Source organism: Zosterops lateralis (genome assembly GCF_965231275.1).
Source record: "Zosterops lateralis genome assembly, chromosome: 10".
In the NCBI taxonomy this organism is placed as follows: domain Eukaryota; kingdom Metazoa; phylum Chordata; class Aves; order Passeriformes; family Zosteropidae; genus Zosterops; species Zosterops lateralis.
This window is the reverse complement of record NC_139770.1, coordinates 12644326-12666707: the sequence shown is the minus strand read 5'-3', so window position 1 is coordinate 12666707 and position 22382 is coordinate 12644326. Positions and strand designations below refer to the sequence as shown.

Below are 22382 nucleotides of genomic sequence, written 5' to 3'. Positions count from 1 at the left end.
CCAGCTGCACAGCCTTTGCCAGCAGGCTGGAGGGCTCAGTGTGTGGGGCCTGCCTTTCCTCTGAGGCCACAGCAGGGCTGCAATGAATGTAACAATCAAGGCTGAAGGGAAATGGCTTGTCCCAGGAGCCTGGAGCTCTTTCCAGCTCTCCAGGGTTGGATGTATGGGCATCCCCCCATTGTCTGAGCCCTGCCAGCAAATTTGTGTTGTGGCTTTGGCTGACATGACCCCCATCTTCTGCTGCTTTTATTGACATGAAGAAATAAAGACATCGATGTAGAATGCTGTAAAACTGCAGGAAACATTCTACACTTATTTTGGTGGGACCCTGGTGGTGTGGATGTGCTGCAGAGCACTTTCTTGCCCTGGGAGAGCTACAGGAGCTGAGCAGAGAGCCAGTATATCACTAACCTTTACCAGTCTGAGGAGGCCAGGATGGGAGGGGCCAGAAACAACTGCCATGTTTAAGTCATTATCCCTTTCAACTTTCAAATCCTAATGCCACTCTTCCTGTGACACAGAATTAAACACGCCACCCAATTTTTCAGGCTATAAGGATGATGGACATGCCAGGATACAAACAACTGCATGATTGCTCCCAAGTGTGTCAGATTCTGGGTGTAATCATTTCATCAGTGCTTCATTGGGTTCCTATTTTCCTTCTCACATGGATGGTGCAGCTGTAGCCCTCATTCTGTGTGATGCAAGCCCATGGCACAGTGGCTGTGCAGGCACTGAGCCCTAGGGGTGGGAACCTGCAGCCCTATCGGCTGGGCAGGCACTGCTTCTGGATCTGGCTGGGAACTGGGATCTCCAGGTGCAGCTAAGAAATGGGAATTTTCACTCAGAAAAAATCCCTGTGATGCCTGGGCCCTCTGGAGACCACATTGGCTCCTTTGTTGTGCCACAGAGACCATGACAAACCTGGGCTGCTCTGGCAAACACATTGTGCCAGGGGCATCTCTGCATGGCAGCACAGAGAGCTCAGGGACACCAGAGCACAGCTGCAGCCTGTCCTGCCACGTGCCAGCAGATGTTCCCACTGCAACAGCACACAACTGGGACACCCTGCACATGCAAAAGCCTCGAGTGCATGTGGGAGTGCCAAACAGGCACAAGGCCCACACAGTCCCAAGAGCTCCGTGGATGTGTAGACACCCTCAGGGCAGCACACACCTCCTGGTGTGCAGGCCCCATGTGGGTGGGCACCAGCCCTGTGCGCACACCAGACCTCTGTGTCCACGTGTCCTCACCAAAGTGTGTATGGATCTGAAGGAGAGATGCCAAGAAGATGGAGCCAGGCTTTTCTTAGTGGTGCCAACCACTAGGATGAGAGGTAATAGGAAAAAACTGTTGCACAGGAAATTTCACCTGAACATGAGGAAGAACTTCTTTACTATGCAGGTGATGGAGCACTAGAACAGATTGTCCTGAGAGGCTGTGAAGTTTGTCACTGGACATATTCAAGGACAATCTGGACACAATCCTGTGCAGTGTGACCCCTTCAACCTGACTGATTCAGTGATTCTGTGTCTGTGCGCCGTGTATGTGTGCCCGTGTCTGTGTGACCGTATCTCTGTGCCTGTGTCCCCTGCGTCACCGTGTCCCCGTGTCCGTCTATCCCTGTTCCGTGTGTCCATCTATCCCTGTGTCTGTGTGTCCATCTATCCCCGTGTCCGTGTGTCCATCTATCCCCGTGTCCGTGTGTCCATGTCTATCCCTGTGTCCATGTCTATCCCCGTGTCCGTGTGTCCTTGTCTATCCCTGTGTCCGTGACCATGTCCATCCCTGTATCCGTGCCCGTGCCCGCGCTCCCTGCGCGCAGAGCGCCTCCTGGCGGTCACGCATGCGCAGGGCAGCGGGGGCGGGGCGCTGCGGTCCGCCGGCCGGCAGGGGGCGCGGTGGCGCGGGGCTGAGGCGGCGGCGCGGGCGCGGGGCGGGCCCGGCCGGGGCGGTGGCGGCGGCGGCGGAACCGGGCGGGCGGCGCGGCCATGGAGGCGCCCTCGGCACCGGACCCCTCGGCGTCGGGGCGGGGGCCCATCAAGGGCATCCTGAAGAAGAGCGGCAGCAAAGCGGCGTCGGGAGCGGCCGTGGGGGCGCGACAGGCCAGCCAGGCCTGCGATGAGGACGAGCACGGGTGAGGCCCCGGGGGTGGCGGTGGGCGGCGGGTCCCCGCAGGGCCTCCCTCCGCCCGTCCCGCTCCTGCCAGGGGCCCGCGGAGCGGGAGCGGCCGGGCGGCGTCTCCAGCGCCGTGCCCCGTGCTCGGGGAGTGCTGCGCGGGCGGGCGGGGGGTCCAGCCGTGCCCCCCGTGCCTGGAGCTCGGCTCCGCTCGCGGTGGGATCCGGCACCGGGGATCCCACAGCGGGATTCCCACAGAGGGATCCGGCACCGGGATCCGGCAGAGGGATCCTCTGGGAGCAGGGGGACGCCGGCCGGGCCCCGGGGCGGAGGCGGGAGCGCTGCCCGCATGAGGCCAAAGGGAGCTGTCGCCGTGCCCCGGCCGAGGAGGGGCTGTCACCTGCTGAGTGGGGCAGCTCACAAAGGGTTGTACCGATGCTGCGAGGATAGTTCAGTTTGGGAAGTGCGCTTGATTTGTTCTCTGCCTTCTCATAGGCAGATCACTCCTTGTAATCAGAAGCATGTCCCTGGAGAGGGGACCTCTCCTGGGCTGAAACATCATCAAGATGAATTCTCGGTTGGGCAGGATCCATCCGTAAAAATATCACACTTGAGAATATGCAGAGCCGCGTTGTTTGTGATTTGAATGACATGAAAATCTCGGTTTAATTCTAACATGTCGAGTAAGTCTAGATATGCCAGAAGTGGCCTTTAGCTGGTCAGCACCTGTCCTTGATGGGTAAGAATCCTGCACTTCCCCTGATGCTCCCACCATGTGCTGCCTGCCTTTGCTCTGATTCTCCATCAAGTTATGATGAGCAAGGTTTGACCTGAACTCAGTGTTTACAAGTCTGCCTTGGACAGTTTTCTTTTTTTGGCACCTTATTCAGTATTGCCAGGAGAGAAATAACAATAAAATAAAATGGTCATGCTGGTGTTTTTTTATTATTATTATTGTAATATTCCTTTCATCTTTGCCTAGTTAAGTAATGAATATAGTCTAAAGTCAGCAAGGTAAGAAGAGCTTTTGGGCTGCAGTGTTGCTTGTGTTAGCTGCTCCTGTTTTCCAGAGAAAAATTTCAACTGAATGAATGAGATGATGTTTTTGGAACAGGTGAGTGTAAGTAGCAATATGTTACACGAATGTGATTTTTTCTTTTCTTTAGTTTTAATATTTTGTAGCTTGATGTGTTTAGTACCACACCAAACATAAATTACAATTGGCTGTTGGTAGCCTATGTTTAATTTTCTGCAGTTTCTTTTATACCATCTTGAAAAATAAATAGGAAATGGAGTAGGAACTGTTGAGTGTATGGTATGTTGGTTATTGCACACAGTAATTTCTTGGGAAGCAGTTTATGGGCTCGGGTCTAGCTTCTATTTCCTGTTTACCAACATGAGCCAGGAAAGTCAGTTCAATTAATTCTGAAATTGCCTTGCAAATTGAAAGATATTGGCCAAATCTGGCAGGCTGCATTAGAAAATTTCCTGGAAAGATCAGAACAGGTTATATAAAGGTAGTTTCTGTGCAGGTATTATTTTTGGTTGGCCATGTATCAATATATCAGTGTTATTTCTGATTTCAGGAAAACAAAAATTTTGTGTTTAGAAGAATGATAAGTAGTACAGTTGTGATTTTCCTTTGAGATTAAAGATTAGTTAATAAATTCAGGTATCTGTTTTCTTGGTTCTTCTGCTTATTTCTGATATTGAAATTCAGGTCTGTAGATCTTTAAAAATATCTGTAGATGAAAGAGCTGGTTGTGTCGGCTGTCATCTTTTAAAGCACAATGTTCAGACCTCTCATGTACTTGCATCATTACTGACCTTGTGCTGCTGTTAGGGATGGTAATATTGTATGGAAAACTTCCTTAATGAAAATAGGATGCAAGAAGGAAGTTTGGGAAATTGGGACACCACTGGAGCTGTATCCTAAGAGCTGAGATTGTGGTTTAATGGCAGATGTGCTCTTGGCATGCCCACTGGGGTACAGCATTTTTTGCCTTCAGACCCCTGTCAGAGCCTGTGAGCAAGTGGATGTGATATTTTATAGGGAATTATGGAAGTGTGTGTGTGGAGTGAGTGGATGTGATATTTTACAGGGAATTATGGAAGTGTGTGTGTGCACAGGCAGCTGTGTTGGAAGAGGTGAGTCTGCTATGGCAGGAGCAGGTGAAGTGTGAGACGTGTTCCTCGGTTTTTTCTGCTGCTGAAACTTCTTGCCTGTCCACACCACCTGCTGTGGCGTCAAATGAAGTTGTCGTGTATTTTTAAAGATGTGAGAGAATACAAATGAGCACTTATGAGATTTTTTCAGACTTCATTTTCCTAAGGAAGATTAGATTTCCTATTTCTGTATCTGAAGGGGTTTCAGGGTGCATTTCCCTGTGATGGTCCTCAGCCCTGTCATTAGTGTTGTGTTATGCTGTGCAGGCATGCCTAAGCATGTAAAATCAGACACAGGCAGGGGAGGTGTGGGTTTTCAGAGCACTTAGTCACTCTCCTGTGGGGGCTTTTTAGCAGAGGTGAAATGACATGTTTGTCTCTTTGCCACTAATGACTCCTTTTTTCCCCCTAGGTGAACTTTAAGTAGTGCTTTGGGAGGTGTTCCACAGCCAAGGCTTTTAGTGTTGGAATCTGAGTTTAAAAAAATAAGTGTGAAAAACAAAGCCACTAAAAACTCCTTCAGTCTTTTATTTATGACTCACTGAGTTGCTCAGTGTGGGCTGTCTGATTTCCAGCACAGTGCGTGCCAAAGGCATTGTTCCAAGATTGCCAATATTATTACGAGGTGGAGTTGTGAGCCTGGGCTATAAACCTTGATGTGCTCTGGGCGAGTGAACACAAAGCATGTGATGGGAATCTCTCCCATCTGTTGTATTTCCTTGTCAGCTGAGCTCTGTCTCTTTACAGGGGCTGTGCACCCTGTGTTCCACTGGCTCAGTACCCTGGCTGATAAAAATCCTCACTGTGCACCACAGTGAGCATCTTGTGTTGATCGTGGATGAACTTTAGGCTGTGTTAAACTGGGTAAACTGGGGATTTTTCGACTCCTAACCAGCGAGTTTTGAATGAATGGCGTTCCTAGACCGGAGCTCTTGCTTTGTCATCACAAAGCTCATGACTCCCCGCCCCGCCAGAGCCGCGGCCTGACTCACGTGTTGTCCGCTTATGCTGCAGCCCTTGTGTTTGCACAAAATGATTAAATGGACCTGAAGCCTCGAACATGAGACCTTGGCACTGGTTACTGTGTGCTGAGGGGATTAAGATCATTCAATTTGTATTAATTTCTGGAGTGTAAGCCTGTGGCATGTAGGATTCAGCATCAACCCCCACATCTATTTTTTTCTCCTTAGTTTTTTTTCTCCTACATTGTATTATGCAGTGATCCTGTAAATAGAATGTTGTTTGTGCTTGGGATTTTGCTTTATTAAGTTTCTTTTACAGATATTATTCTGCTCAAGAGCCCTTGTATGATTGAGGTTGAATATATCTTTCAGATGTGTTACTGGAGTGGTCTGTATTAAACAAGAGCAGTTAAGTGGAAGTCTTCCAGCCAACTGCTCCTTCCCACCCGCCAAAACCCAAACAACCACCACACCAAACCAAACAAAACCCCCCTAAAACCCACAAAGTCCTGTAATGTTTGCTTCCTTAACTAATAATTTACAACAAGAATATATTAATTTGTGGAAATTTTGTATTATTCTGAAATTAAAATTTTTGACTTAATCTAAGGGAAAGACCACTTTAAATGAAATTCGCAATAACCTTTTTAGAGGAACATGGAACATGGTGGTTTGTGTTGATTAAACATTCTTTTGTGGCTTTTAGATCCATGGAGAGATGGCTCTTTCTCTGGCCACAAGGCAATTGCTTTTCTTGTCACTTATATATTTTGTCAGTGAGCAGTCAGTGTGGGTGAGCTTTATTTTCTTCAAATATACATAAAAAGGTACATTTTCTGGTTGACTAAGAAAATTCTAGATAATTTAGCATCACTGGTGCCTGTCTGTATAAAATGTGAAACTCCCTCGGTGTAATTATAGCAGTGAATCACTTGGCTTATGATTCCAATTTACAATGACAAAGGCAGTATTAATAACCAGCTCGTTCTGTGCTACTTATTTCACTGCAGGAGGGGATTTGTTGGTTGCTAATGTTTATGTAACAGTTTTGCTAATAATCATTCCAGCTCCCTCAGCAGAGGTGAACTGAAAGGTGTTGGGTTGTGTTGAAGTCTTGTGTGTTGCTATAAGGGGAAGAATTCTCTTTTTGCAAGTTACTGTAAAATCAAACCGTTCCCAAGATAGTCATTGAACAAGACCAGGAGTCTCTGAATTATATGAATATGTTTATAGATCATTGATTTTGTCTAGCTATTATCACTTGTTAGGGAAATTAAGTTGCACTGATAACTTTTTATGACTTAAATATGTATTGACCAGTATTCAATAGTCATACTTTGAACATATCTGTGTGTAATAACAATATTTTTTGTGCTTAGTACGTAGTAGAGATCAGATGATGTTTTAAAAATTTCTTCTCTGGTAAAGCAGAACTAATTGTTTTAGAATATAAGAAAATTTAATTTTCTTTTCTTATTTCAGCAAAAAATCCCAGAAGTGGGATGAAATGAACATCATAGCCACGTACCACCCTCCAGGCAAAGATTATGGTTTGATGAAAATTGATGAGCCAAGTACTCCTTACCACAGGTACGCTCGCTAAAGTGTTGTCTGGTGTGCTGCCAGGTGGAATCGTGGGTTTAGAGCAAAATTTACTTTGTGGGTGATGTAGTATTACTGTGCAGGCCTGCTGGGTGTATCCAGCATACTCAGATATAGATAGCTTCTAAATAAGGAAAACAGTCTGCAAGGACAAAGTTTAGAAGGTTTGTTCTAGCAGACTTTAGGCTTTGAATGGAATAAATAAGTCTGACTTCTATCGATTTTTTCAGTACTAGAAGATATTGTTGTCACATCAATATTTAAAGTTGATTTGGAAAGCTTTTAAAGCATTAAAGGAGTCTTTTAATTGAGTGTTGTAAGATTTTGACTGTCTTCTTGAGCAAATGACAAACTCGAGCATATTACTAAAAAGGCTACTTTTTTTTTTGCCCTCCAAGCATGGTAGGAGAAGATGATGAGGATGCAGTGAGTGATTCAGAATATGAGCCCTTAAGAGCAGATGTGCTGAGTAAAAAGTAAGTATTATAAAAAAAAAACCGCTGACTAAATGTGAAGATAGTCTGCTCTTTCCTGGGGTAGATTTTCTTTATGGAAAGTTGTTGCTGGTTTCCCTAGAAGCTGCATTTTTGCTGTTGTCAAATTAAGTGGTTTTCAGTGTTTGATAGTGCTACTGGTAATTTAAACCTCTTACAGGTTGTTACTGCATATAAATATAGCAAAAATAATGAACAAAGGTGTTTGCATGAGTGTTCTGAAATGTCATGTATTTTAAATAGTGAAAAACTTGCTGTTTCAGCATTTTGTATTGCATGATTTATGTAGACTGGCAGCTGCAGCTGAAGGCAGAGGGCCCAAGATTGTAGCAAGGCAAGAAGAAAGCAGTGAGGAGGACGAGGATGAAGAATTAACACCTGAAGAACGGGGTAGGCATAAGTTGTTTTCTGTCTTTTGTTTAGACTCTTTTCTTACAAATAGTTTCAGGTTTTCCGTAAAAAATGTTTTTGAAGAAGTACTATCAGAAAGATGTTGTGATTTGAAAATAGAGATAAATAATGTTTGAACAAATATGCTGCTTGTTTCTAATCAGGAATGTTTGGTTTTGGGATCTACATATAAACAGGAAGTTGCTGTTGCTGGCTGCCTCCCTGCATACAAGCTTAAGGTGCAGGAATTCCTGCTAAGACACCTCAAATAAGAAGTTCTGGTTTGGGGCTGAAGGAATAGTTTTTAATCTGAACATACTTCAGGTAGACTTAATTCAATGGGTACCACTACAAATAAAATGCTGCTAATTGCTTGCAAACAGATGGTATTTCTGTTGTTCTCAAAGCAACTGGTAGATGGGTACAATAGGAAGTCTGCAGTTATTCCAAAGCAAATAGCATTTTTAACAGAGATGTTGTTTCATGTTAACTTGGACTAGAACGTTTTGAGGGAACAGTCAAGCAACAATACTTCTAAGGTTTCAGGCCTGTATTATCTAGCTGCTGCTTCTTGAATTTCCTGGCCTTAACTTTAAGCATGAAATGCTGCTATACTAAAGGAAGGAAAAGAACAAAGCATTGGGGCTGGCAGTAAGCAAATTTTACTTTAATTATAACACATCACTGCTGCATATGCTAATGTTTGATATATGGAGCAGAGTTGGCTTCAGGCCATGGGGAAAGTGGAAAATATTTTCTTCTACATGTGGTAAATATATCTCTCATAACTGACCTTTGGTGGCTAGCCAGGAGTCAAGCCACACATCTGCAAAAGTTCATCTTCTGTCCCAGCAGTATGTCTCAGTTTGTCCTTGAGTTTACTTAGAAACAAGGCTTGTGAAACTTGGGAGTTTTGTGTACTTTTACCAGATGCTTCTCATGGTTCAGACTTGCTCTTGGTTGCAAACAGGTTCTTATAAAAGTGCTTCTGAGATTCCAGTACATCAATTACTATCCTTTTTGTAAGTCAGACTCATTTTAAAAGAACACTCCACTGCTTGAAGACAATAATTTTTAGTCAATGAGCTCTTCTTTGAAGAAGATAGGTTGATTTTTTTAAGGGAAGGAACAATTATTTCCATTTATTTGTCCACAGAGAAGAAGAAACAGTTTGAAATGAAGAGAAAAATGCACTACAATGAAGGAAGAAACATCAAACTGGCAAGGCAGCTCATTGCAAAAGAATTACATGGTGAAGAAGAGGAAGATGAAGAGGATGAAGAGATGCGTGATGCTGCAGATGTAGAAACAATGAGTACAGAAGTTACTGAACACGGTGAGCTACTGATTAATTAAAAAGCACCTGTAAGTACTGGTGGCCCTTTGAGCTGTTGGGAAATGAATATACTCAAGTGTGAGAATGACTACAAGGAGTACAGTATGTATGTAACACTCAATGAGTAACATTGCACTCTGTCTTGATAGGTAGATTTGTAGTATAGAACAAAAACTGTCAGTGTTGATAAACAGCATGTAGGCTTTTTGTCATGGCATAACAGAAAAACAAACACCTCTGCTTCTTACCGCTTCCCCAACCTGGCTGACTTTGGGTAGTGACATTGCCAGCACCCTTTTTAAAGGAGGAGCTGTCTTGTACTGAACAGTTTAATGGCCAGATGGGAGAGCCTGGCTTTTTGTTGTGGGTCATTTCCTGTTCTGCTTCCAGTCTATCCTGTAGCCAGCAATGGGAAATTATTATCAATGTTTCCTCCCTGTTGAGAGGACTGTATTTATCTTCCTGAGGAAGAACACTGTAACGTAAAACTGCTGTTAGGCCTTCAATACAGACTTGTCCTTGAGCAGAAATGTTCATTGCTGTAGTATGGGATAAGTCTCAACTTTGTTTTTTGTACAGCTACTGGGAAGAAGGTCTGGGATGTTTAAGTGGGAGCTGTTTTGCTGGAACCTGTTTCAGGGCTGTCTTCATAGGAAACTCCTAAAACTATAGAGGCTGACACCTTCTCTTTCATCTTTAAACTTCTCTCTGGGTGAAAAGTCTTAGACTTTTGTGGTGGTATTCTGGTGAATAATTACAGTTCACTCCCCACCTCTTTATGTAACAGCACTTTGAATAAATTTTTGACATTAAAAAAACCACACATCTGTTGCTTGTGAGACTGGTGGCAGTGAAGTCTGTAAGCCTCATTCATCTGTGGTTGGCAAAGCTGCGAGATATTAGCACGGTCTGCAGACTTGGGAAGATGCTGCATGGGTTTAACTTGGTTCACATCTGCTTTTCACAACCATGTGAACTAGGAACTCTTCTAAAATTCATTTAAATAGCACGCAATAAAAAGGTGATTTGCAAAGTTGCGTGTTTTAAGTTCCGTGGATTGCACCTTTTCATCCTGTTATTTACTACAGGAGGACTAATTCCTTCACAATTGTTCTGAAAGGGTCATTTGGTATGTGTCTTGAGACCCATTACTGGACTGGCTTTATCCAGTAACTGAACACAGGCCCTATAATGGCTATTTACTAGAACTTCACTCTCCAGGGGAAAGGAGGGCTGCAGTAGCCAGCCGTATGAGCCTTCCGCATGGCCTGAAGCTGCCATCCCTCTGCACTCTGCTGTAAAACAGAGGCACCTCCGCTCCCCAGCTGCATTCGCCAGTGGAAAGAAGGCAGACCTTTGCAGCATTTTTCCATCTCTATTGTTGAAGTCCATTCCACCTTCCTCATAACCAGCTTCAGAGCCACAACTGGTAATTATCAATTTTAGACTGCTCATGGCTTAATAGAATCCGTAAATGTAACTGTCTGCCAGTGTAGCAAACCATTAACTAACTGGTTCACCTCCACACCATAGCATATAGAAATACTTTCCATTAACCTGATGTAGTTCTCAATTCTTCACTTTTCTATCATTCTGCTTAAACCTTCATGTTTTGTTATCTCCTAATCTCTGTATCAGCTATCACAGCCTTTAATCCCTGTCCTTGATCAGTTCTTCTGAGGTTAAGCACTAGTCTCACTTTTGTAGCAGCTGGTGAATTGAATGTCCTCAGATGGATTATGAGACAGGGTTGGGCAAAGGATGACGGGATATGAACAAAACTGTTAATAAATCAGTCTTCTGCCACTGCCCACATTTTATGAAATTTCTATATTGAGATGAGAACTGTTCAGCACAGAGCTGTGTTAATGTCAAAGTTTTACTGAAATAACTTTTTTGAGATTATTTATTGCTCTCTCATCTGTATTCTGAGGGCACAGAAGAATCTCCTTATTCGTAAGTGTTAATTAGAGCTACAGAAGGTTTCTCAAATAGATGGCTTTAACACTTGCTACTTGGGGCTTTTGGTCATGGTGCTCTTGGTCATGCTGTGCTTTTGGTTACATTAAGCACTTGACTATTTAAAAATTAGGCTGCTTCCTTTGTGGAAGGAAATCAAAATCCTATTAATATTCATGTTCCTGAGAACAGTCTATGGAAGGATTATTCACCTGGATAACTTTCAAAGAGCTCTTTGACGTGAAATTGTATTTTAAAGTGCTTTTTTCTAGAGCAGAAAAAGAAGGGTTTCCTTACTCTTGTACTGGGTGATACAGAAGTTGATTTTTGCAATGGCTTGTTTTGGCTTCACCCTGTTAAACTGACTAACAGTCCTGATGCTTGCTTTTAACTTCAAAGAAAATGTCCTGGGTTTTGTGCAGGTTGTATTGTAGCTATATTTTTATAAATTCTTCTATTTGACTTCTTGGGAAGTTGTGGAGATCATGAGGTGATGTGGCTGCCACTCAGTCATTATTATGCCAGTCAGTCTATGTGAGTGAGAGCTGCCATGCAATTCCTTTTATTCCAATGGAATAACATGACTTCTGTAATACTGATGATTGTTGCAGGTGATGTGACGTAAGAGGTACTTTTTAGTGGTTTGTTGTGACTCTGGGGTCCACTGGCTCCTTGGTTGTTTTTCAGGCAATTTGAGAATCTCTTCTCACCTGGAATTTTTTCTATCTGTGAAGATCCCTTAAGGATTCTGTGCTTCTCTTACCCGATGTTTCTTTCTACCCTCTAATTCTGTCTGGTTTTTATTTGAGTAAAACTAACAGTTCACTTCTAATCTCTACACTCTGCTTTCAAAGAAGGAGCCAAAGACTTAGGGCAGGTTTAAGCAGGCTCCTGTCAGATACCACCAGGTCCACTAATACAAGTTGCACTTCTTGGTTACAGACTGAGATTTCTTGCTGATTGAAATGAAGATGGCCAGTCCAGTCAGTGATGGTGAGAACTCTTTGTATATTTTTGCTCCTGTCTTCATTGTGGCTACCAAGTGTTTTAAATGGATGGATCATTCTTTTCTTGCCTCGAGTAGCCATGCCTTATCCCATGCACATGGATTCTGGCAGCCAAGCTCTTTTGTGGAGGAGAAAGTAGAAGTTGTAATAGACTGCATATGGCAGGGCAGTTGGAGCTGGGTGTCCTATAAGGGTCCTTCCAACCCAGGCCATTTTATGGCTTTACATTTGCTTGCTTCAGCATTTCACCTTCTCTGGCTACTTGCTATTTATGACTCCATGAATAACATAAATTGACTTTGCCAGCAGAAGTGACCTTTGTTTCTCTCCATAAAAACCTTCCCTTTAAAAATTCTCTTTGAAATCACTGAAAGAAATATTCCTGATGTAGGTAAATTTAAGTGTGATGATTTTAGTGCAGACCTGTCTTCTGCTACACAACAGTATCAGCCAGAGGGTGTTGTCTATAGCAGTTCAATTGACAAGCAGTAAGGCTATTGTTCTCTTTCTCTGGTTCATTTAGCTGCATTGCTCTGCTAACCCTGCTCAGATGGCACCCAGCAGCTGAGCTGTCACTGACTGGGTGTGCCCTTTGGCCTTTGGTAGACACAGAATATGTTGTGTTTCCTTAACCAGGGCAAGCATCACCCTAAAGATAAATTAAGTGAGAAGGCTGGAAGCACACAGCAATCAGTTCTGCCGGTTAGCTGTGCTGTTTGCTTGTTAAACTGTATGGTACCAAATCTGACTCATGCCCAAGCCTAACTGGCCTATTAAAAGGATTATTATCATTTTGATGAGGTATTCTTTGATCAGCACTGAGGAGAAGTTTCCTCTGATTTACTGCAGTGCTTTTGCTCAAAAGCATGAGTTAACAACTTCCTGAAAACACAACTGACTGTGCTCATTCATTTATAAATTTGGGGTTTTTTTATTTCGAGTATCTCGTCTGGAACTGAAATTTGACCATTTGACCCAGGAAGTACTATGTTTGCTAGTGTTTCAGGAACTTCATGTTTTAGTTCTAAACATCTGAGTTAAATCCTCCCAATTCTGGGGTGGGGTGAGCACTCAGTGCTTGGTGTGCTGAACAGTGGTATTGGCCATCTCTTTAGAGCAGGAGGGTCAAAAAAGGGTTTTAGAAGTTTCTGCATTCCAACTAAAATCTTATACATTGCTAAGATGGGTTGGCAGACATGATCTTTGGAAAAGCAGAGATGATTTCAGGAGGATATTTGTGTGCATTGTGAAAATATTCAATGGGTGTGAAGAATTATCTTTTTGTAATCTTTCTTACGCAGCACATGTTACTCGTGACCAGCTGGAAAGTAGAGCACACAGCATAGAAGAAATCTGTCCAGAACTGTAACTGCTTGTCAAAGACACAAATATAAACATCGCTTCATGATTTTTGCAATTAAGGCTCTTAAATGTTAAGAAGCATATCAGTTACAATGTTGTATTGCCAAGAATGTTAATTTTAGAGTTGTCCATTAGGCAGAAAACACTGTCTAATTGATTTATTCTTGTGCCTAGTATTTCATGAAGAATACTGCTTCATAATTTGTTCAACCAGAATGGCATTCCCTGTATGTATAGTGCTGATTATCTTGCGTGATGTACTGTTAATCTTGCTTTGAAACACTCACTATCTTTTGGTTTTTCACTATTTATTTGAGAGTGTTCTAGATGTGGTGTCTCATATGGAAAGTTTTGGGATTCAAGAGCCAAACGGTACAGCATATATCAGATTGACATGTAAGTTATTTATCAGATGTGTTAAGAAGTTTAAAAAGGGATTATTCAAGTCCTACAGCTTTTTTTTTTTTTTTTCTGTAAAGTGTTGACCTGTTAATCTAGATTTCAGTATGTTTTTACCTGCACTTTCCCAGTCTTTAGAACAAGAGCTGTGTTATTTCTTAGGAGCTGTGTTTGGAATGGGTTGTTAGTTTCTGACTAAAGCAGTACTAACATCTGGTGGAGGGAGTGTTTTTAGACTGGAAACGGCTAACTTGAACTTTGCATTTAACTGTCATAACCTCTTCCATCAGGACTGGTTGTTTTGTGGAGCTCTCTCTGGCTTATTGTGAGAACGTGCAAGTTTCCTTCAACTTTTCTCTTAAAATCACATCCACTGTTACTCTTCTGGCTCTTGTTTCAAACGTTTGGTTCTTTCCAGTTGCATGAACAGTGTTTGTGCTGTTAACACCTGAGGAAAAACACCCAGCCACGAGGAAATATACATCAGGACTGAAGATGTGCTGAGCTTAGGCTCTGGCTGTTCTTTATAAAAGATAACTGCTGTGGATCTACTCATTTGAGGTTGGCAACTTCCATACTGAAAAGCACTGGTTTAAATCCTCCTGTGTCCATTGCAACTTACAACAAATGCTTTTGTAAAATGAAGGCTTTTTGGAAGCTAGAAGGGAAACTGCCTAATTCAAATACTTGTTTACAGTGTGATTGTATAGCTGTAAAGAGGGATTCTGCACCTCCAAATTGCTGTAAAAACTTCCCACTGGGTGGAATTTGACTGGTGAATGTTCCAGTATTCAGAGTAGTTCCTGAGTTTTATTACACAAACGAAGTACACTTAAGCTTTAGCTTGGTTATGAAATACAGTGTATATCTTAATTTTGATCTGAATTTGATATGTTGCAAAAATCCATATATTATATGGATCTATTTTAAAATGTCTTTTTCTCCACTGTATATGTGAAGTTTGAATAAAGGAATGAAAGATATTTTACAGTTACATGCATTCTCAAGTGTGAGCTTTCCTGGAGTCCTAGAGAAATTGAGTGAATAAGTCAATAAGATGCTGTCCTTGGAAAGATTTTTACAGGAATGATCCATCAGACTGGATGCATTGCCAAAGATACCTGTGAGTTGTGCTAACTGGGTTTTGTAGTGTGCCTTTCCCAACTGTCTCCTCTCCTTAGTAGGTAACAGGGTAGTCAGTTTGGGGTTAGTTAATCTTCTAAGGTTCTTAATCAAGATTAGGGTCTTTTCACAAGAAAGAGTTGAACTCTTGATTCTGGTCACTGTGGTGATGCTAATTTTCCAACATGCAGAATGCTATTTCTTCTTGTATCAAATGTGGTCACTTGCATAGAGTAAACAGGAGCAAAGGGTAAGCATCTAGATACTTCTTACTCATCAGGTCACTTACTGTAGCTTTTAATTTGGCTCCCAAGAGTAGGATTTTAAAACTTTGTCTTTGTACCCTTTATATACCAGCTTGCAGTGTTCAGAGTGTTGCCTGTGAGCACTGGGCTGTATTTCAGACTGAGCAGCTGCTGGCCTGGCCTGCCCCAGCTGGGCACTGACATCCTGCTGGGAGCACGGCGGGGCTTGGCAAGGCCGTGTCCCGTCAGACTGAGCAGAGATGTGTGTGCACTAACACCAGTGTGCTCTGTGAGGCTGTGCTACATATCACTTGTACTTTGTGCCAAGTACCCACGGGTACTTTGTACCTGCAATTAAGGTCAAATCCAGCAGAAGCAGCTCTTACCTGAGCTGATCTCCTGCCCTCTTTAACCCCCCACTTTGTTCTCTCCAAGGCCCTTTGGTGCTTAGCAGGGCTTCTTTGTACCTTGCAAGGTCTAGAAAGTATTTTGTTTCACAGACAAACTTTGCTAATTCCCAATAAAGACCTTTCCTGTAATGGCTTCCAAAATCCTAAATAAAATGAGTATGTAGCTTTGAGGGAGGTAGAGAAATGCATGAAGATGGTTTTAAATGAACTGCATAGTGTATAGTAGGTCCCTTCAATCTCTCGGGTGATTTTGAGCTGCTTGGGTGATCTCCCTTTTCTGTGCCACCAAGCACCTAAATTCCAAGTTTGATGCTATTTTGAAACTTGATTTAGTTTGGGGTTTTTTTAAGACTTTGTTTTCTGCATTCTGCTCACAAAAATTCTGTTCACAGTGCTTCTTTGTCTTCCTCAGCAGAAGTGCAACCTGATGTCCCTGCCACTGCTTCTGATTGAAAGGATGGTTTACTTGGTTTTCTCTGCTTACACCTTGATGCATTTTAAAAGCTAAAATGGGCAAGTTTTACTTTGCAGTAGCTCCAGAAACTCCATATAGCTTTTTTTTACAAAGAAATGTCTGATTTCCCTCTGCTTGAGAAATATCAGTTAGAGTTCCCTGCGGAATGGGGACAAAAGAAGAAATGCCTTTTCTCTTTTTACATTTGATGGGGACTTAGCTTGCATGTACATCTTAATCTTTAGGTGCATATGGTAAAGACTGGTGTACAATAGAGTGGTGGAAAGAGGAAACACAGCCCTTACTTATGTGGACAGTGAGCTCCACAGCACTGTAATTGTGAATCTTCTTGCACAGGTTTAAGTCCTCAAGCTGCATCCTGTTTAGAGAAAGCATTTTCAATATGCTTCCAATAGGAAGATTACTTGCAAATAAGAGCCTTAACTCGTGTATAGATATTTTTTGCTGTCCTTAGTTTCTTTCCCACCAACTTGTACACAATTCATGGAAACTGCAGATACTTTTTCCACAGCTCACTCTCTCATGTGAAACTTGTACATCTTACCAGAACTCTTTGTTTCTGTAACATGCTCTTTTGTGGTATTATGATGCCACCTCACAAATGTAATTATTCTGTTTGAAACCAGTGTTAAGTGTCACAACATAAATAAAACCATTGTTTTCATTGCTGCCTTATGGCACTAATACTAATCCAATGTTTGGCTTCTTGGAGCTCTTTAGAAGAAACTGACAGCTAAAATTTGCAGGTGTGTTCCTAGATAAATTCTTAAACAAATATTGTAATTTCCTCATGATTCTCATTTATTATAACTTTGCTGTAAATTGGTTTGTTCACACATCAGATATGCTGGCTTGCCTAGACCTGAGGGTAGATTGGGTAACCTGAGTCATGAACTTAAAATAGCAGTACCACAGAAAAGGTTGCATTTTTCAGGGTTTTGTTCTTCATGTGTGTAGGATTTAAGCATAACTGGTCTGTCTCTTCATGGTCAACACTAACTCATCACTCACTAGCATGGAGTCATGGAAAATGACTAACATCAGCTCCTCCTTAGGAAGTAAAACTCTTCCTCAAAACAGAGCTAGGCTCTTTTCAGTTGTATACTTGAGCTGAAAAGTGGATTTCACAACATAAATGCAGCCTCAGTGATACAAATATTAACATGCTGCTTTTCCTGAGTGGGTGTGACTTGAATCCCTAATCAAAATAGTGGTAGTTTGGTTATTTTTAGTGAAGGACAGTTCACAAAAATACACAGTTGTTACATCTGTGTAACTTGTAGTTAGTTCTGACATTTCACCAGTCTTAGGAAAAAACCTGACACCCTAAACCACAACTGACTGAACCAAAAAGTGTCCATCTGCTTCTGTGCAAAGACACCTTAACTGAGGGAGGGACAATACGGGTAGAGCAGGCATTCAGCTTCTTGGAAAGAAGTTACATGTTCCCCTCCTTCCATGCTGGCTGTTTCTCCTTTAACACTGAAAGGAAGTGGGGGAGAGAGAATGGGAAGAATATGAAAAAACGAAAGAGGTAAGAGCTGAAACTTGGTGCAGATGCTGGGGTGAGGGAGGGTGTGAAAGCTGCAGGGGGTGAGTGGGCTCGCTGGAAGGAGGTACGGCAGCTCCCCGGGAGGAGACAACAGTGAACATCATCTACTCGTGTCAGCTTCCCAGCACGGCATCCCTGTGACTGCGGGATGGAGCCTGTGACGTGGGACTGCTTCATCTTTGACAAGTTTGACAAGTTTAACTGGGAGTGCAACTTGTACTCCTCTGTCGCAGCTTTTGAGGAGCGGGGATGGCTGCTGCTCCTGGCTGTCAGCTTTACATCTGGGAACAGTAAATAGCACCTAACTGGTTAAAGACCTTTTTCTGTATTCAGTTAAATGATCAGAAATCTACAATATTCTGCTGTCCTTCACTGCAAACTGGAGACTGCAACACAGTCCTGTTCACTCTGATTCACTCCACAGTAAGATCCGCTCTAGTTCAAACACTATTCTCGGACAACGGTTCGGTAGGAACCCCAAGCACGCACACTTGATTGTCCTTGACACGAAAACCTGCGGTTTGCGTTTTTCCTTCAAAGACTCCTTTGAGTCTCCCCCACGAGTTATTTCCTCTATTTGTATGTGAGTCACACTGGTGAGCACCCGGAGCTGGAGATTTCTTCCCGCCGGTGGCACCCTCAGCAGGGACACCGGCTGCCCGCGGGAGCGTCTGTGTCCCCGTGAGCCCGTCTGAGCCCCGTGTGTCCCCTGGTGTCCCCGTCAGCCCGTCCTGCCGCCCCGGCCCTGTGGGCGCTGCGCGGCTCGGGGGGCGGACGGGCGGGGCCAGGGCTGAGGGACGCGGGCCGCTCCGACCAGGTATAATTGCTCGGAGCCCGGCCGGGCATTCCCGCGCGTGTGTCGCCCCCGAGGGAGAGATCCCCCCGTTTAATGAAGCTGTAACTTAAACAAGTCACGCAGGTACCGACAGCCGGCTAAGCAGGGCCCGGCACCACACGGCCCGCCCCGCCCCGGCAGCGTCACGGCAGCGAGCGCGGGGCGGGCCGCGCTGTGCCCCCAGTGCTCCGGGCAGCCGCGGCGATGGAGCTGCCGATTGGCGGGAGGCCGGCGGCCGCCTGCCCGTTGGCGGGCCCACTTGTCACTCTGAGCACGCCGGGGCGGAGCAAACGCCGCGGTGCCGGCGGTTGGCTGCGTCTGCCGAGCGGCCACGCTCATTGGGCGCTCTGCCCACTGGGCCCTCCGCTCTCGCGCTGTGATTGGCCGGAGCGCGCCCCGCTCTCGCGGGCGGTCGCTGCTGGCTGCCCGGGCCGTCAGTCGCGCCCGGGCGGGGCGGGCACAGGGCGGGCACAGGGCGCTCCGGTCCCCGCCCCGAGCACCGCCCCCGCCCCGCCCGCCTCGCCCGCCCCGCCCCGCCCGCCGGCCCTGGCCCGGTCTCGCCTCGCCCCGGGCTCGCCGCGCCACCACCGCCAGCAGCCGCAGCAGCGGAGGCAGCGGCGCGCCCCGCCACCATGAAGGTGACCGTGGATTTCGAGGAGTGCCTGAAGGACTCGCCGCGCTTCAGGTACCGCCGGGAGGGGCCCGGGCCGGGGTCGTGCTGGGGGACAGGAAGCGGGGCCCGGTGTGTGCGGGCCGGGCCGTGGGGCCCTGGCAGTGACAGGTGCTGGCGAGCTGTGGGCAGCAGGCGGGGGATGTGGGTCCTGCCGTGGCGTGGGGCTCTGAGGAGGAAGGGCGATGTGGGAAATGCACGGAGAAGGGGCAGCGTGTGTGGTACCGGGGCCGGGTGGGCAGGGTGCGGGTCTAGGGTCGTGCGGAGGCAGAGAGCCCTGCTGGGTCACTCCACTCGCCTTTGGGGAGATGGGGGCGAATGGTGGCGGCGGCCGGGGCAGGGAATGCTGGTCAGCCGGAGCAGTGCCAGTGAGACTGGGGCTCAGGAGGTAAACTCTTTGATGGTCTATCTTCGCTTCTCCAGAGTTGTGCTCGCACTTCACTTCCCAGCGTCTCCTGCCTGCGTCTGTTGCGTGGTCCATATTCGGTGTGGCCACTGTTGGAGTGCCAGGAGAAAAAAGCTCCGTATCGTCTTACTTCCTGTTGTCAGAGCAAGGCATGCACTCCTTTGTTTTTCCCCAGTCGAGGGGACCCGTTGTCTATCATTGCTGTAGGGTTACTTCTGCCTATGTCAACTTTCCCCTCAGTCTTTCCTTTATGTTTTTACCCATTCTATAAATATATTTTACACCGTTGTATCTAGTCAACATAATTGTGCCTGTCTGTGGGATGTGTGGTTGGTCTGTGCCTACACACACCCACTTTCTGTGCCTGGTATTACCCTGCTGGATGGTGGAGACAGAAACAGCTCCGTGCCGTGATGAGTCACTGCCGTGCCCCTCCTGTCCCATGCCGAGCCCGTATCTCAAGTGTCTGTGGCTCTGTGGTGAGCTCTGGATGTTGAGGCAAATAGTACTCCTCTTTCTCTGCTCTCTGGCTGTATGTTCACGCCTCCTCTCTGTATCAGCTTTAGCAATCCTGTGGTTTCTGGGATGTAGAGGAAGTTGGAGAAGGAAGGTTGGGTGAATGGCTTACCCTTGGCAGAAGTTGGAGTTCCTGTTCTTCCCTCCTTTGCTCCTGCCTCTGCTGCCAGTTTGTCACTGGCTGCTTCTCCCACGGGTTTTTTGGTGACTGTGACGTGTGTTGTTGGATCCTTCAATGAGCTGAGTGCCCTGGCAGAAGAGCCTGGGTGGTTCTCTGCCAGGTTAGTGAGTTGTGTCAGCATCTCAGTGGGTGTGAAACCTACTAAAGCTTTTGGGAAGTAGAGAGAGGAAACTTCACTGCCAGAAGCAAGGCTAGAGGAAGGCAATGGAGAGTGAGACCTCCCTTAGGGCAGCAAGGAACTTGTACATTGGTTTAGCTGTTTCATGAAACTTTGTCCTGAGCTGGACATGCTTGCTAATGAGACAACTGTATTTGGTGTTGGTCCATCCCATTTGGTGGCAATGCAGTTGTAGATTGGCAGAATTTAACCACAGAACTATACCAGTAGTTGCATTTTTTAATTACTCATACCTGCTGAAATACTAAATACATTCAAGAAAACAAGAAGTTGTGACTAAACTTTGTTAGCAGAAGTATGCTGAAATTGCAGAAAACCTTATGGTGTAATCATTTGATGCCACCAAAACATCATCCTTCCAACCTTTAACTGATAGGAAATGGCTAAAATTGCAAGAGAAAATTTCTGTAATATTTCTGAAAAAGTTCACATCTTTCATTATTAGTCATCAATATTTGCTATTAGAATTTTGGTTATTCTTGGTGTTCGTATGAATTACCCAACCCAAACAGCCGTAACCATCTGAATGAAGGTTACTGCAGTGGTTTATTGAGGGATAACAGAGACACTAATGTAGAGCAAGGTCATGAGAAAGTCGTATGTTCTTGCAGGGGGTAGTGTGGACATAAAGCAGCTTCTTGCTCTGTGTTCCTTGTAGCAAAGCTGAGCTGCAGCTTTCTCCTGACCTTGCTGAGCAGGAGGCTGCAGCCTCTGTCCTTCCTGTCAGGATACCTGTCAGAGCTGTTAAATAAAACTCTTGGGAGGTGTGTAGTGAATAGAAATGTCACAGGTTACTTTCTTGTGGTCGTGGTGATAACTGGGAGGACATGGGTGAATCAGAGTTCCTGAGTCACTGAATCCCTGTTTTTCTGGAGAAACTATTTAAATCTTTCAAAACATGCTACTACAGGCAGCTTCAGCCACGTGGCTTTCTTGCTTGTCTATTTTTCATGAAGTTCAGATTGATATTTCCTGGCTTTGAGATTTAATTTTCCCCCAAATCACAGAACCTAAGGTCTGTTTCCTTGCTAAAAGTGCTTTTGAGGGGACCATGGATTGTAGCTGTTGAGATGCTGATGTGTGGTTAGATAATGACACCTGTAAAAGTTCACAGCAGAAGTATGATGAGTTATTTCATAACAAAGCATAGGGCTTTTTTTCTCCCTCCCGTAGATGATAAAGAAATCTCTAAATTATAAAAGCTGTAACAATAATGGCTTATTGCATCACTGGATTTGTAAACTTACAACATGCCAAATCAGTTTGGAGTTGGGGACTTGATGTTTAGAAGCTGATATTTAAGGCAGTGGGAAAGGCTATGAGTTCAGGTACACTTTTGCAAATGTTTAGTCGTGGTTTTTTTTCTAAACCTGCTTTGAAAATAATCTCACTGAAGTCACATGCTTTTCTGTCATGGTCCTCTCTCCTAAAACATGGACAGAGCAAAGATCTAGCGAGGAAATGCGTTTGCAGTTCTTCTGCAATGTGTCAGTGACTTCCCATCAGATGAAGAAGTTGGCTGAGGAGGGGCCTTGGAGCAGTCTTTGAACAGTAAGAACTGTTCAAGGCAAGTTCTGGGTTTATAATCATGAATTCCTGCAGTAGTTTTTTGATATGCAAATAGCATTGTGAAATAATTTTTTCTCCTTTAAACAATGAGAGTTTAAGTTTCAGAGTTTAATGGAACAGATTTCTACATTGCTGTTTCATTTTTATTTTTTCTCAATGAGGTGTATCACTGTAGCAACTGCATGAATCACTGGAATTAAATTACTATAAAGGAGAAGCAATTTTAAGTGACGTGGAAATACAGCTGCTCTAAGTAGCAGTTAACAATTTTGATAAACAACAAATAATAGAAAAGCAAAATTCAATTGCTTGTTATCTGTGCAATTTTAGAACTCTCTCCAAAAACATTCAGGCTGATCCAGTCTTTTAAAATGCTTTAATAAAAAGCTCTGTGTTTTTGAGAGAATTTCTTTGTCCTTATCTGTCAC

General features: G+C 44.5%; 2 protein-coding genes and 1 long non-coding RNA gene across 5 annotated transcripts in view; 2 read left to right on the top strand and 1 right to left on the bottom strand.

Moving 5' to 3' along the window:
* Nucleotides 1-1971: 1971 nt before the first annotated feature.
* On the top strand, nt 1972-14789 carry PPP1R2 (protein phosphatase 1 regulatory inhibitor subunit 2). Of its 3 annotated transcripts, XM_083868338.1 has the most exons (7): nt 1972-2137; nt 6729-6836; nt 7247-7324; nt 7632-7732; nt 8889-9068; nt 11970-12020; nt 13336-14789. In XM_083868338.1, exons 1-6 carry the CDS (start codon nt 1992-1994, stop codon nt 11972-11974), a joined length of 618 nt encoding a protein of 205 aa, XP_083724464.1. In that variant the 5' UTR covers nt 1972-1991; the 3' UTR covers nt 11975-12020; nt 13336-14789. The 3 variants fall into 3 exon arrangements, with proteins under 3 accessions (XP_083724464.1, XP_083724462.1, XP_083724463.1); XM_083868336.1 differs by lacking the exons at nt 11970-12020; nt 13336-14789 and adding an exon at nt 10290-10467; XM_083868337.1 differs by lacking the exons at nt 11970-12020; nt 13336-14789 and adding an exon at nt 9648-10024.
* LOC310913173 lies at nt 13794-16726 on the bottom strand. Its single transcript, XR_014590772.1, has 2 exons — nt 15361-16726; nt 13794-15330 (listed from the first exon to the last, which is right to left on the bottom strand). It is a non-coding gene; the product is annotated as an uncharacterized lncRNA (long non-coding RNA).
* A 2158-nt stretch (nt 16727-18884) lies between these two features.
* Nucleotides 18885-22382, top strand: part of ACAP2 (ArfGAP with coiled-coil, ankyrin repeat and PH domains 2) — a 63898-nt gene continuing 60400 nt past the window's right edge. Inside the window, exon 1 of the mRNA XM_083868301.1 lies at nt 18885-19119. Coding sequence (XP_083724427.1) covers nt 19067-19119 — 53 coding nt within the window. The 5' untranslated portion in view covers nt 18885-19066. The remainder of the gene's footprint in view (nt 19120-22382) is intronic.